Below are 14,375 nucleotides of genomic sequence, written 5' to 3'. Positions count from 1 at the left end.
ATCCCTTGTGGCCCAATCTGGACCGTTTATTAAAGTTTTTTTTTTCTCCATTTGTACGGGTGTAAGATTATACACATTTTATTTATTTAGGGTGCTAGATCGAATCCCTGAGCTGACAAGGTACAAATCTGTCGTTCTGCCCCTGAACAAGGCAGTTAAGCTACTGTTCCTAGGCCGTCATTGTAAATAAGAATTTGTTCTTAACTGACTTGCCTAGTCAAATAAATAAAAATGATCAGGGAGTCATACTGTGAACAATGTCTCTTTTACAGACGAGCCCTGAATGACAGAAATGACAGAAAATACACACATCAAAATATAGGTACAAGATGCAAGCAGAAAGAAAAACACGGTCATAAAAAACAAACACATTCATCAACAATAACGTCTTCAATCAGCTTTATGAATTTCCCTAGAAGCACCAAAACATTTTTGATCCACAAAATAAGGTGCGAGAAAGCTTATAGCCGATTTACCTAACTTAGTAGAGACAAAGGGAATTTCCAGAGTTAACCATCCTTGAGACTGGGTGTGGTAGCTCACAAGTCTAAAGTTTAGTAATCGTGTTAGGTACAGTGGGACTATTTGTAAAAGGACTTTATACATGAAAACATAGCAATGTATTAACCTACGTGACATCAGAGGGCCAACCAACTTTCTGGTAGAAGGATGCAGTGATGACTACTAAAACTGTTACCCATAATATAGTGCAGTGTGCTATGAGAAACTGCATCGAACGGCTTTAATGAAGTGGCAGCTGTGTTCATGTAGATGATGTCGCCGTAGTCTAGGACTGATTGGAACGTCAACGGAATAATCTGCGTTCTACTATTTAGCGAGAGGCTTCTTCTATTTCTATAGAAGAAGCGCATTTTTTTTAAGCACACAGCTTCTTAACTAACTCATCAATATGCTTTTTAAAAGACAGCTTTTCATCTATCAAGATGCCCCAAAAGTTAACTCAGATTTCTCTCTCTTCTGATTGACAAATATCTAATGCACAGATATTTGTAAGCAGGGACACGATCAATATGGACACCATCCAAAATACATGTTTTGAAATTGTCAGAGTTATTTGATGCACTCCAGAGAACAAAATATACTATAATGAACATATAACGAAGCATGTTCACATCCATGGGTGTGCTGTATAACCCCCAGCTGTGATAAACTGCCGTTGTGAGAGTGAGATTTAGGATGCGGTGGATGGGTGTGTGTGTATTCTACACAGTAATAGCAGGTACATAACAATAGTAGCAGGTTGTGGGGCTAACTGACCTTGTCTGAGTAGGGTTCCTCTGTGAGGTCAATGCCCTCGGCCTCCAGTCTCTGCTCCAGCACGGTGTGGAGATCGACGGCCATCTTAACATGGGACACCTTCCTGGCCACCGTCATCTTGCCACTACCCCCCTGGATCTGAGCCTGAGGGCAGGCCGACTCGGGCAGGTCAGACAGCCAAGGAGGGGGCACGGCCGGGGGTGTGCCTGGTTCCTCTGGTTCTAGAGAGGGGGTGGTGGTGGACGCAGGGGAGGCTGGAGTAGGGCTGACTGGAGAGGGGGAGATAGGGGTACTAGAGGCCTTACTGGGGAGGGCTGGAGCCCTGTAACTGGGGCTGCTGATGACAGGGCTGGGGGGATGAGAGTTGGTGGTGGTGGAGGTATAGGAATGAGTTGGGGAGGAGAGGACAAGAGGGGGGTAGCACATCCCATTGGCTAGGCGCTCCTTGGACTTCTTGATTGGAACAGGAGGGGGCACTGGGGGCTTTTTGGGGTGAGTCCAGATGCTCCTCTCCCCCAGCTGGGTTTCGGGAGGGCTGGAGATCAGGTTCGGCAGGCTTTTCTGGGGCTGGGGAAGCAAGGCAATGGAACAGGGTGGTCTGAGGGGCAGCTGGGAGGGCACAGGGGGGAGGTCAGAACGCACTTTAGGGCTCACAGCAATCCCCCCATTCTGAGCCGGTGGTGAACCCCTATCTCCATGAGCCTGGAGGCCCTTCACTGGGCTGGTGGTGCCCAACTCGGAGCCACCATTAGCGGGCTTGGGTTCCAGGCTGTGGTCCTTCGTCTGGTCGAAGGCCTGTTCCCAGTGGAGGTCCCCCAGGGAGTGGGATCTCTTCCAGGCCTGGGGGCTGGTGGCCTCCAGTGGCCCGTCCAGGTCCTCACAGCTGAGACTGGCTGGCATGGGGGTCCGGCGGGGGCCCTTCCTCAGCCCCAGCATGCTCAAGCCCCTCAAGGTGGGCTTGAGGAAGAAGTGCTTGGTGAAGTTGACTGTGCGCTCCATCTTGCTCTGCTGCAGGGCCTCAGTGGACTGGGTCATGGGCAGGGTGGGGTAGTCTGGGGACTGGAGGCCCACAGAGGAGCGGTTGGAGCGAGATGTCTTTCTGCTCTTGCCTGAAACACAGTGAACAACATATCCCTCTTCATTCTAGAGCTGGGACCGGTTGCATGAACATATCCCGGAGACTTTGACTTCAAACAGATAGCGAACAGAACACTAACTGAAACGTGATACTGAGGTGTGCTGTACACATTGGATAATGGATTTCATATCCCTATGGGTGCTGTGCTGTTTGCATTGCAATTTGATTCTCACTGTCAGTTGTGAATGTGAAGAGGACATGTGAATCTGAAACAACCTGTTCACACAGAGCTTTACAGCAGAGACACTGAAGTGGTTCAGTCTCCATCCCACTATTTATGGCCTTAGATCAGAAGGTTTATCTTATTTAAGAGTACCGTTGGACACGGTGACATTGTGTCATCTGTCAGTAGAAAGCATGAGAACAGAACGGTTTCTCCAACTCCATGCTATAAACGCATGTCATATTGTGCATTCTACTTACACCACAGTACGGTATGCCATACAGTAGTGTAGCTGAGGCAAAACTAGCCTGTGTAACGTTCAACTAGCCAGATTAATGTGCATAACAACAAGAAAATGCTATTTTTAGTGACGCTAGCCTTGTAAAATGCAATGCTGCACTCGTGGTACAATTTCAGATGCAGAACGTCAGTATAGTACGTCTCTGAAAACACGTTACAATAACAGAAGGCTAGGGGCCAACCTACCATCATGGCTTATTAGAGCAACATGAAGACGTGTCTAAAAGAGCACTAGATGACATTTTTCAAGTCCCATTTAATAATGAATAGTGCAATTACATGATACACAATTTTTATCATACATATCACACACACGTCAGTAATCTGTATCTCTATTCATTTGGAGAGCGGTGAAAGATTTGTACAGATTGAAGTCAGTCTGATGTTTTTAAAGTTGATGTGCTGTTTCAATGTGTTTGTTATTGCCAATTTTCCCTCCAAAGATGTTTGATATCTGGCCCAGCTAAACACCATCCCAGGCTAGCTTCCAATCATTTGTTTAATAAAGATATTTTGGATTTCCTATCAGGGCATAAGACAAAAGTATTGACCCAAGAGTCAGATGTCTGCTTTTCAACATAAATTAATGCTCAAACACTCCAATACACACAACTATTCTTAAAAAACAGACACTCAGTAATCAATCTAAATGTTGCTGATTCTTTGTGATGGTGGTACATCAGTTGTGAAGAATGATTCATCTTTAAGAATGATCTGGCCTTATTGGCCATGCACTCTTAAAATCTCCACCCGGCACAGCCAGAAGAGGATTGGCCACCCCATGGAGCCTGGTTCCTTTCCAGGTTTCTTCCTAGGTTCCTGCCTTTCTAGGGAGTTTTCCTAGCAACTGTGCTTCTACGTTTTTAATTGCTTGCTCTTTGGGGTATCTGTAGAAGTACTTTGTGATGCAAAAAGGGATTTATAAAATACATTTGATTGATTGATGAGGTCACACTTATGTAACAGTTATGCTCTGAAGACCATGTCCAATATACACTGAGTGTACAAAACATTAGGAACACCCCCTTTTGCCGTCAGGACAGCCTTAATTCGCCGGGGCATGGACTCTACAAGGTGTCAACATCATTTCACAGGGATGCTGGCCCATGTTGACTCCAATGCTTCCCACAGTTCTGTTAAGTTGGCTGGATGTCCTTTGGGTTGTCAACCATTCTTGACACACACAAACTTGTGCACCTGGCACCTACAACCATACACCGTTCAAAGGCACTTACATCTTTTGTCTTGCCCATTCACCCTCTAAATGGCACATATACACAATCCATGTCTCAATTGTCTCAAGGCTTAAAAATCCTTCTCAACCAGTCTCCTCCCTTTCGTCTACACTGACTGAAGTGGATTTAAAAGTGACATCATTAAGGGATCATAGCTTTCACCTGGATTCACTTGGTCAGTCTTTGTCATGGAAAGAGCAGGTGTTCCTAATGTTTTGTACAGTCAGTGTATATCTATGTTCATAATCGTGAATCTTGCTATAAGCAGAATGGACAGCAATTTACAATGCAATAGATGGAATGATTGTTGCACTTGATCATATTACCGGTCACTAATTAAGATGGGACGAGACCAGAGACTGAACAACTAGTAGTTGATTTTTGTGTCAGACACACAGCACATGTTTTTATAACAGACATACCCCCCTCCAGCTTCACAACAACTTTGTCAATATGACTTGACCATGATAATTGACCATCCAATATTATACCTAGGAGTTTAATTTCCTCAACTTTCTCAATGGCCACACCTTTTATGCACAACTCCAGCTGAGGTTTAGGTCTTAGAGATACAATGCTTTTAGTTTTAGGTGTATTTAAGACCAGTTTATTATTAGTCACCTATTCTGATACTGACTGTAACACCTTATTTAGAATTTCAGTGAGCTCACTGGCTTTGAGTGCTGACATGTAAAGTATGGAACTGTGGTGGTTGGTGGTACTTAAAATGGGGAATAAACGGAATGGTCTCAAACACATCAAACACCTTGTTTTCTATGTGTTTGATGCCATTCCGTTCACACCATTCCATTCATTATCATACGCCGTCCTCTCCTCACCAGCTTCCTCTGGTGTGGAATCATCCGCATACATCATCATTCTAGCTTTGTGTAAAAAACATTTTTTTTTAGAGGAGTAATGGCCCAAGGCAACTGCCCTGAGGATCACCGCACTGTACACATCTGATGTTAGAGAAGCTTCCATTGAAGAACAGGGTTGCAGGTAGCGTAGTGGTTAGAGCATTGGGCCAGTAACCGAAAGGTTGCTGGATTGAGTCCCCGAGCTGACAAAGTAAAAAATCTGTCGTTCTGCCCCTGAATAAGGCAGTTAACCCACTGTTCCCCGGTAGACCGTCATTGTAAATAAGAATTTGTTCTTAACTGACTTGCCTAGTTAAATTATGAGTTCTATTGGATAAATAACTCTCCAACCATGTGATGGCAGGTGATATAAAGCCATATCAAGTGAATTTCTTCAATAACAATTTATGATCAATAACATCAAAGGCTGCACTGAAATCTAACAATACAGCTCCAACTATCATCTTATTATCCATTTATTTTAACCAGTCATCAGTCATCTGAGTCAGTGCAGTACAAGTTGAGTGCCCTTTTCTATACACATTGTGAAAAATAGCATTGTATTCGGTCAAACACAATTATCTCCATCAGTTTACTAAGAACTGGCAGCAAACTGATTGGGTGGCTGTTAGAGCCAGCAAAGGATACTTTAACATTTTTATTCAGTGGAAGTGCTTCCTTCCACTGTCACTACAGACACCCTGGTTCAAATCCAGGCTGTATCACAACAGGCCGTGATTGGGAGTACCATAGGGCGGCGCACAATTGGCCCAGCATTGTCTGGGTTTGGCCGTCATTGTAAATAAGAATTTGTTCTTAACTGAATTGCCTAGTTAAATAAGGGTTGTCATTTCACTTCTGAGTTTTTCCACTTGAAATGATTGGCAATATAGAAAGGTTATAAATGATATGGTTATAAATTATTATGTGATTATTGGAGGCAGGTGTGTTAGCTGGGGCTGGGGCAAAACTGTGACACCAATCAGGCCCTTCGAGGACTGGAATTGCCCATCCACCCCTGGTTCAGACCAACATAGATATTTTACATCTTCAACAAAACAGTGCTGAGAAAACATTTTGTATGAAATTCCTTTAGGTCCAACTTTTGGCACTTTGAATTTCCTTGTTATTGCCACAATGTTATGGTCATGTCTTAAAGTAATGATGGACTGTCGTTTCTCTTTGCTTATTTGAGTTGTTCTTGCCATAATATGGACTTGGAGCTATCTTCTGTATACCACCCCTACCTTGTCACAACACAACTGATTAGCTCAAACGCATTAAGAAGGGAAGAAATTCCACAAATTAACTTTTAACAAGGCACACTTGTTAATTGAAATACATTCCAAGTGACTACCTCATGAAGCTGGTTGAGAGAATGCCAAGAGTGTGCAAAGCTGTCAACAAGGCAAAGGGTTGTTGCTTTGAAGAATCTCAAATATAAAATATATTTTGATTTGTTTAACACTTTTTTTTGGTTACTGCATGATTCCATATGTGTTATTTCATAGTTTTGACCCTGAAATGAGTAGGTTTGTCCAAGCTTTTGACTGGTACTGTACGTAGGAGGATGGTTGAGAGAGTTATGGCTGTAGTAGAGAACGTATGAAGCAGAATAGTGCAGATTGGTTTGGCAGGGTGACCGTATAGAGACAAAGTAAAATACATTTATTAAAATGCAGAATGTACACTGAAATGTTATGCAGCTAATGGAGAGTGTTAACGACTGAGATGGAGAAATGTGAGACACAAAGAAAGAAGGAAGAGACATGAAATAAAGCAAGCAGGTCGGAGTAACTTCCATCACAGAAGTGGTTTATTCCACAACTCAAATCTCTACTGTGGCAGATTGCACATCTTTCAGATCCGTTACGACACACACACATAGAACAGAACAGAGAGCAATCATAGAGAGAGAACCCACTGGGCAAAAACTGGTTGAATCAATGTTGTTTCCAAGTTATTTCAACAAAGAAATTCAATGTAATGACTTGAATAAATGTAGAAAACTGATTGGATTTGCAAAAAGTAATCAAAGTGGGGGAATTTGTTTTTTTACCCCCTAACTTTTAACCTACATCCAATACATGGTGACATTTTTTGTTGATTACACATTGAATTCACTTTATTTGACAACTCAAAATGACATGTTGAAATAAAGTCTGTGCCCGGTGGGACGTCAATTATTTAAGCTATGATTGAAGCTAAAACACAGAATTTAACAGTAGGGGGAAAGCAAAGCACAGTCATGTTTGAATTTTTGTACTTTTTTCTTCCTAATTTCGTGACATCCAATTGGTAGTTACAGTCTTGTCCCATCGCTGCAACTCCCATACAGACTCGGGAGAGGCGAAGACCGAGAGCCATGCGTCCTCTGAAACACGACCCTGCACTGCTTCTTGACACTGCTCGCTTAATCCGGAAGCCTGCCGCACCAATGTATCGGAGGTAACTCCGTACAACTGGCGACCAAAGCCAGCTTGCAGGTGCCCGGCCCGCCACAAGGAGTCGCTAGAGCGCGATGGGACAAGGAAATCCCGGCAGGCCAAACCCTCCCCTAACCCTGACAACACTGGGCCAAATGTGCGCCGCTTCATGGGTTTCTCAGTCACGGCCGGCTGTGACACAGCCTGGGATCAAACCTGGGGCTATAGTGAAGCCTCAAGCATTGCGATGCAGTGCGCACACTGTCTTTTTAAAGGGGAGTTTGAGTAGTCTTAACTACACACAAAATGTTCTCACAAATATAAATCTGAAATACACTTCCATAATCAGATAATAATATGTCTGCTTTTTTATATATCCACTATCATTAAAAAATATTTATATCCAATATTTTTTGGGGTTGTTTAGGCACGTACGATCTTTGTGCAACATTGTCACTATGAAACAAAGCACAAGATAAGTTACAGAAATGTTTTCAAGTGACTTGAAATGGCATGGAGAAGAGAGAATGAGCCGGGATTGGGAGAATGGATACAGAGCCATAACACAACAAATAATTGGGCAGTGACTTTACAAGCTTAGTTATTTACAAGGTCTTAGTTTCTACAGTAATAGCTCTCAAAAGAAACACTCCCTCATGGCGTCATGATTGGTTTGGTCTCCCAGCAACCACTCAACCTCCTGATGCGAAAGAGGAGGAGTAAGAGGAGGGGTTCGCTGTCCATTGTGAGATTAGAGCAACATGGGCACTAGGCTCGAGTTGGACAGAGCAGTTCTGTGCATTTGAGATGTGGGGTGTTGTTCCCTTTATGCATAGGGCCCCATTGTAGGGTAAACTAGCGATCTGGGCTTGGGGGTTAGGTCCTTGTCCCTTAGGATAGGGCTTCTGCAGTGAAGGCAGAGAGAGCCTGAAGATGGAGAGGGCAGTGGAAAGAGTGGAGTGACAAAGAGAAAAAGAGAGAGAAGGAAAGAGAGAGGGGGGGGAGTGCATCTCTCCCCTTACTATGACACTACGCAGCTAGGTGGGGCGGAGGTAAGTGGGGTGGGGGTGTGGGTGGAGCTAGGAGACAGACATAACGGATAGAGAGCAGAGAGGTTTGATTGGCTGGCCTCGGTCCAATGGAGTGCGATGACGGGCGGTTCAGGTGAGAATGCTGAAGCATGGCAGAGGAGGAGGAAGAGGAAGAGGAGTTGGCCCAGAGTGGAGGAGGAATCACAGTCACTGTAGCGCTAGGCTCAGGCTAGGCTAACGCCAAGCTAATGCCAGGCTAATCCCATTAGCGAGAGGCTAGGCTACTCATTACCATTCTCCAGGTTCTCATTGCTTTCGTAGCAGCCAGAGTCACGTGGCGAGTCGCCCACCAGGCCGTGGCCCTCTGACAGCAGCTTCTCCTGAGAGCCTGACAGACCGCTACGCTCCGGTTCACTGCTGCCTATAAGACACACACGACACAGAGACAATATAGTCAGACATACAGAAACATACAGAACGATGTAGTTTCGCAGTGAGTTTTGTGTGTGTGCGCACGTCTGGTTGTGTGTGTGTACTCACTGTCATACTCCTGCAGTAGCTCCACGGCGGTGAGCAACACAGCTCTGTGTTGAGGGTCTCTGATGTTGAGCTCATCTAGATCCTCCTCCTCCAACAGCTTGAAGGTGTCCAGGTCCTCATAGCCGTTAAACAAGAAGGTAGGCATGTGCTCCTGGAGAAGAGAGAACAGATTGCAGATCAGATCGTCATACACATGTATCCTTCCAGTTCCCTGCTGCCAGTGACTGGAACGAACTGCAAAAATCACTGAAGCTGGAGACTCATATCTCCCTCACTAGCTTTTAAGCACCAGCTGTCAGAGCAGCTCACAGCACCTGTACATAGCACATCTGTAAATAGCCCATCCAACTACCTCATCGCCATACTGTATTTATTTATTTATCTTGCTCCTTTGCACCCCAGTATCTCTACTTGCACGTTCATCTTCTGCACATCTACCATTCCAGTGTTTAATTGCTATATTGTAATTACTTCGCCACCATGGCCTTACCTCCCTTATCTTACCTCATTTGCACACACTGTATATATACTTTTTTCCTACTGTATTATTGACTGTATGTTTGTTTTACTCCATGTGTAACTCTGTGTTGTTGTATGTGTCAAACTGCTTTGCTTTATCTTGGCCAGGTCGCAGTTGTAAATGAGAACTTGTTCTCAACTAGCCTAACTTGTTAAAAAAATGTTTTATAATATGTTATCTGCTAAACTGGCATAGGACCAATAGTTAAAGAAACAAAGGGCATTTTTCCTCTTGCAAAAACAAGCTATGAGCTAAAAAATGGATCAATGAGGGAAGAGTTGGGAAGGGTGGGAAACAGAGTGATGAGGTGAAGGAGATTATCTACCACACCTTCCCACCACAGGCGACAAGGAGAATACACACACAATTGAACAGGAACACAAAGCTAGCCATTACACCCTGTGGTGCTATCTCTTAGTGGGAGGACACCAGGAATCACAGTCTCAAAATATCACAGTACACCCTTCTGTTTGTTGGAATAGGCACAGCTAACATCAACATTTCAACCCATCATAATTGGTTTCCACTTTCAACATGGAGATTGTGGAAACTGGTTCAGTCTAAAGTGTTGTCCAACCCACGCATCTAAAAGGGTACAATACACACAGACTGCATGTCACCACTGCAACCATGGAGACTTCCATCCTTAGCATAACAGTGAAGTTTAGCTCTATTTCTGCTAGGATAAGTAGAAATAAGGATGAGACCAAACCAAATACCACTACTCTACACAGCCACAAGAACCTTCTCATATGATCTTAGTCTTTTATGTGACCTAACATATTTGGGGGCCAAAACACGTTTGCTCCAAGATGGACTAGATGCCTGCTTCGACGCAAACTCCACTTTGTCATTGTGTTTTTAGGAACGCCCTGAGAAGAACGCGGTCTATCTTACGTAGAACTTATGGAGTAAATATCCTAACTGAACTCCCTAATGCTAACCAGATCTGGACTGAGAAATCCCGAATTTGCCCTAGTACTTCTTTCAAATAAATCCTTGACAAAAACAATAATTTATCCTGAGAGTGACTTGAAACAGACCCAGAACAAGGTGTAACACAGTCTCGGTATAATATCTTTACATGGTCCACATTTAATGGCGGGGTTAGGGGAACGTTTGTTTAGTCTGCTCTCCCTAAGTCACAACTACGTATGTGATGAAAGAGATGACATGCGCACCTTGATGCACATGTACTGTATAGTCGAACGTATGGGAGGTCTCGAAGCCTGCAATATAGTTTCGCTCTGCCCAGGCAATGATAATGCACCATTATGTTACTTATGTCCTTGAGTAGAGAGCCCTTGGACATAGCCTGGTCTGTAATCTGTTTAGTCAGCGCTCCATCAGGCTGGGCTTACCCAGAAACAGCCCACCTACAGTGCTCTCTCCCTGAGGAGGCTGAGCTAGGCTGGCTGGTTTCTAGATGGCTGGGATATGAACCGGACTGTAGGAGGGAAGTTGTAGGACTACTGTTACCTTGTCCAGAAAATCTTAGCATTGGTGTGTGAGATTTGTGTGGAGTTGTGTGCGTGTGCGAGGGAGAGTTGAGAGTGCGTGTGCTCGCCTGGCATGTGCAAAGATGTGTGTGTCCAGTGTGCGCACCTTGAGGTTGATGCGTTCGAGCAGCTCCTCTACAGAGGTGGGTTTGGGAGGTCTGCCCTTCCTCTTCCTTCTGACGGGTCTCTTGGGCTTCTCCTCCTCCTCACTCAGCACGTCCACGTAGATGAACTTAAAGGTGCCCACCTTGTTGTTGAGCAGACCCATCCACGTCCCCATGGGGGGCTTACTGATGATGTCAATCACATCCCCTCTCTGGAACACAACATATAAAGGATATGTTTAGCACAAATCTAAAGCCACACACGCGATCTAGACGAATCATTAGTGCGTAAGACTGTGTGTGTGACTTACCTTTAGTTTGAGGGAATCTGAATCGTAGGGGCTAGGGGTGAAGTCAGCGTGTACTCGTGCTCTGCCACAGAAGGGCCCTCTGTAGGGAGGCTCCTCGTCGTCTCCATCCTCAGACTTGACACTCTCTCTGTTACTGGCTGACGAGTCTGTGGTGCTGACCGTCTGACCACCTGGAACACACAGACACACACATATCATATCCTCCACATACTGTAGAGCGATTCAATACTCATGTCATTTGAGAGTGTATTGCAACTAACTAAGCTTCTATTTATTTTAAACGAGAGAGTTGGATAAAATGTACTTCTATTCGTACAAAGCCTGAGTGAGTGTGTGAATACTGATTAATAACAGCTTTATAATTGAAAATGAACAGCCAAAACGCATCACTTGAAACCAGTGGGTATACAGCGCGATGCTGTCTCCCCATAGACGCCTCTGTGTATATCTGACTTGTGATGGTAAGTGTGGGAACCAGAGAGCAAAGCCTTCCTATCTAATCACTAGCATGTGTCTTAGACACTCTGACCTTATGGGCCCAGGCCAATACCAGTCAACAAGGGACAGACTCTCTCTCACTATCAAACTCACAAGAGGGTGGCAGGTAGCCTAGCGGTTAGAGAGTTGGGACAGTAACCAAAAGGTCGCTGGTGCAAAATCCCGGGCCGACTAGGTGAAAAATATATCGATGTCCTTGAATAAGGCACTTAGCCCTAATTTGCTCTAGGGGCGCCATACAACACATTTCACTGCATCTGTCTGGTTTATGTGACACTAAAACATATATACAGTTCCAGTCAAAAGTTTGGACACAACTACTCATTCAAGGGTTTTTCTTTATTTTTACTATTTTCTACATTGTAGAATAATAGTGAAGACATCAACACTATGAAATAACACATATGGAATCATGTAGTAACCAAAAAAGTGTTAAAATAAATCAAAATATATTTTAAATTCTTCAAAGTAGCCACACATTGCCTTGTTGAAGCTTTGCACACTCTTGGCATTCTCTCAACCAACTTCATGAGGAATGCTTTAACAACAGTCTTGATGGAGTTCCCACATATGCTGAGCACTTGTTGGCTGCTTTTCCTTCACTCTGCGGTCCAACTCATCCCAAACCATCTCAATTGGGTTGAGGTCGGGTGGTTGTGGAGTGGCTTCTTCCTTGCGGAGGGCCTTTCAGGTTAATGTCGATATAGGACTCGTTTGACTGTGGATATAGATAATTTTGTACCTTTTTCCTCCAGCATCTCCACAAGGTCCTTTTCTGTTGTTCTAGGATTGATTTACATTTTTCGCACCAAAGTACACTCATCTCTAGGAGACAGAACGTGTCTCTTTCCTGAGCGGTATGACGGCTGCGTGGTCCCATGGTGTTTATACTTGCGTACTATTGTTTGTACAGATGAACGTGGTACCTTCAAGCATTTGGAAATTGCTCCCAAGGATGTACCAGAATTGTGGAGGCCCACGAAAAAAAAATCTGGTACTTGGCTGATTCTCACATGACGTCAAGCAAAAGAGGCACTGAGTTTGAAGGTAGTCCTTGAAATACATCCACAGGTACACCCCCAATTGACTCAAATTATGTCAATTAGCCTATCAGAAGCTTCTAAAGCCATGACACTATTTTGTGGAATGTTCCAAGCTGTTTAAAGGCACAGTCAACTTAGTGTATGTAAACTTCTGACCCACTGGAATTGTGATACAGTGAATTATAAGTGAAATAATCTGTCTGTAAACAATTGTTGGAAAAATTACTTGTGTACTGCACAAAGTAGATGTCCTGACCGACTTGCCAAAACTATAGTTTGTTCACAAGAAATGTGTGGAGTGGTTGAAAAACTAGTTTTAATGACTCCAACCGAAGTGTATGTAAACTTCCGACTTCAACTGTAAATCACTGACAGTGTCACCAGCAAAGCACCCCCACACCAGCGCACCTTCTCCTCCATGCTTCACGGTGGGAACCACACATGTGGAGATCATCCGTTCACCTACTCTGCGTCTCACAAAGACATGGCTGTTGGAACATAAAATCTCAAATATGGACTCATCAGACCAAAGGACAGATTTCCACTGGTCTCATAACCACTGCTCGTGTTTCTTGGCCCAAACAAGTCTTCTCTTATTATTGGTGTCCTTTAGTAGTGGTTTCTTTGCAGCAATTCGACCATGAAGGCCTGATTCATGCAGTCTCCTTTGAACAGTTGATGTTGAGATGTGTCTGTTACTTGAACTCTGTGAAGCATTTATTTGGGCTGCAATTTCTGAGGCTGGTAACTCTAATGAAATTATCCTCTGCAGCAGAGGTAACTCTGGGTATTCCTTTCATGTGGCGGTCCTCATGAGAGCCAGTTTCATCATAGCGCTTGATGGTTTTTGCAACTGCACTTGAAGAAACTTTCAAAGTTCTTAAAATGTTGAGGATTGACTAACCTTCATGTCTTAAAGTAATGATGGACTGTCATTTCGCTTTGCTTATTTGAGCTGTTCTTGCCATTATATGGACTTGGTCTTTTACCAAATAGGGCTATCTTCTGTATACCACTCCTACCTTGTCACAACTCAACTGATTTGTCTCAAACACATTAAGAAGGAAAGAAATTCCACAATTCACTTTTAAGAAGGCACACCTGTTAATTGAAATGCATTCCAGGTGACTACCACATGAAGCTGGTTGAGAGAATGCCAAGAGTGTGCAAAGCTGTCAACAAGGCAAAGGGTGGCTACTTTGAAGAATCTAAAAAATATAAAATATATTTTGATTTGTTTTTGGTAATTACATGATTCCATATGTGTTATTTCATAGTTTTGATGTCTTCACTATTATTCTCCAATGTAGGAAATAGTAAAAGATAAAGAAAAAACCTTGAATGACTAGGTGTGTCCAAACGTTTGACTGGTATGGATATATGTTCGACAAACATCAACCCAGCCTTCACAGCCCTCAGTCTAACTCTA

At 43.7% G+C, this 14,375-nt stretch overlaps 1 protein-coding gene across 6 annotated transcripts in view; it reads right to left on the bottom strand.

Moving 5' to 3' along the window:
- LOC139556658 (SAM and SH3 domain-containing protein 1-like) overlaps positions 1-14,375 on the bottom strand; it is a 337,727-nt gene that overhangs the window by 13,786 nt on the left and 309,566 nt on the right. For all 6 annotated transcript variants that reach the window (XM_071370880.1, XM_071370881.1, XM_071370882.1 and 3 more), the window contains 5 exons: positions 11,406-11,575; positions 11,097-11,306; positions 8,972-9,122; positions 8,724-8,852; positions 1,279-2,387 (listed from right to left, as the gene is read on the bottom strand). In XM_071370880.1, coding sequence (XP_071226981.1) covers positions 1,279-2,387; positions 8,724-8,852; positions 8,972-9,122; positions 11,097-11,306; positions 11,406-11,575 — 1,769 coding nt within the window. The remainder of the gene's footprint in view (positions 1-1,278; positions 2,388-8,723; positions 8,853-8,971; positions 9,123-11,096; positions 11,307-11,405; positions 11,576-14,375) is intronic.

Source organism: Salvelinus alpinus, chromosome 27 (assembly GCF_045679555.1).
Source record: "Salvelinus alpinus chromosome 27, SLU_Salpinus.1, whole genome shotgun sequence".
In the NCBI taxonomy this organism is placed as follows: Eukaryota; Metazoa; Chordata; class Actinopteri; order Salmoniformes; family Salmonidae; genus Salvelinus; species Salvelinus alpinus.
The sequence above is the reverse complement of the archived record's forward strand: the minus strand, read 5'-3'. Positions and strand labels throughout refer to the sequence as shown.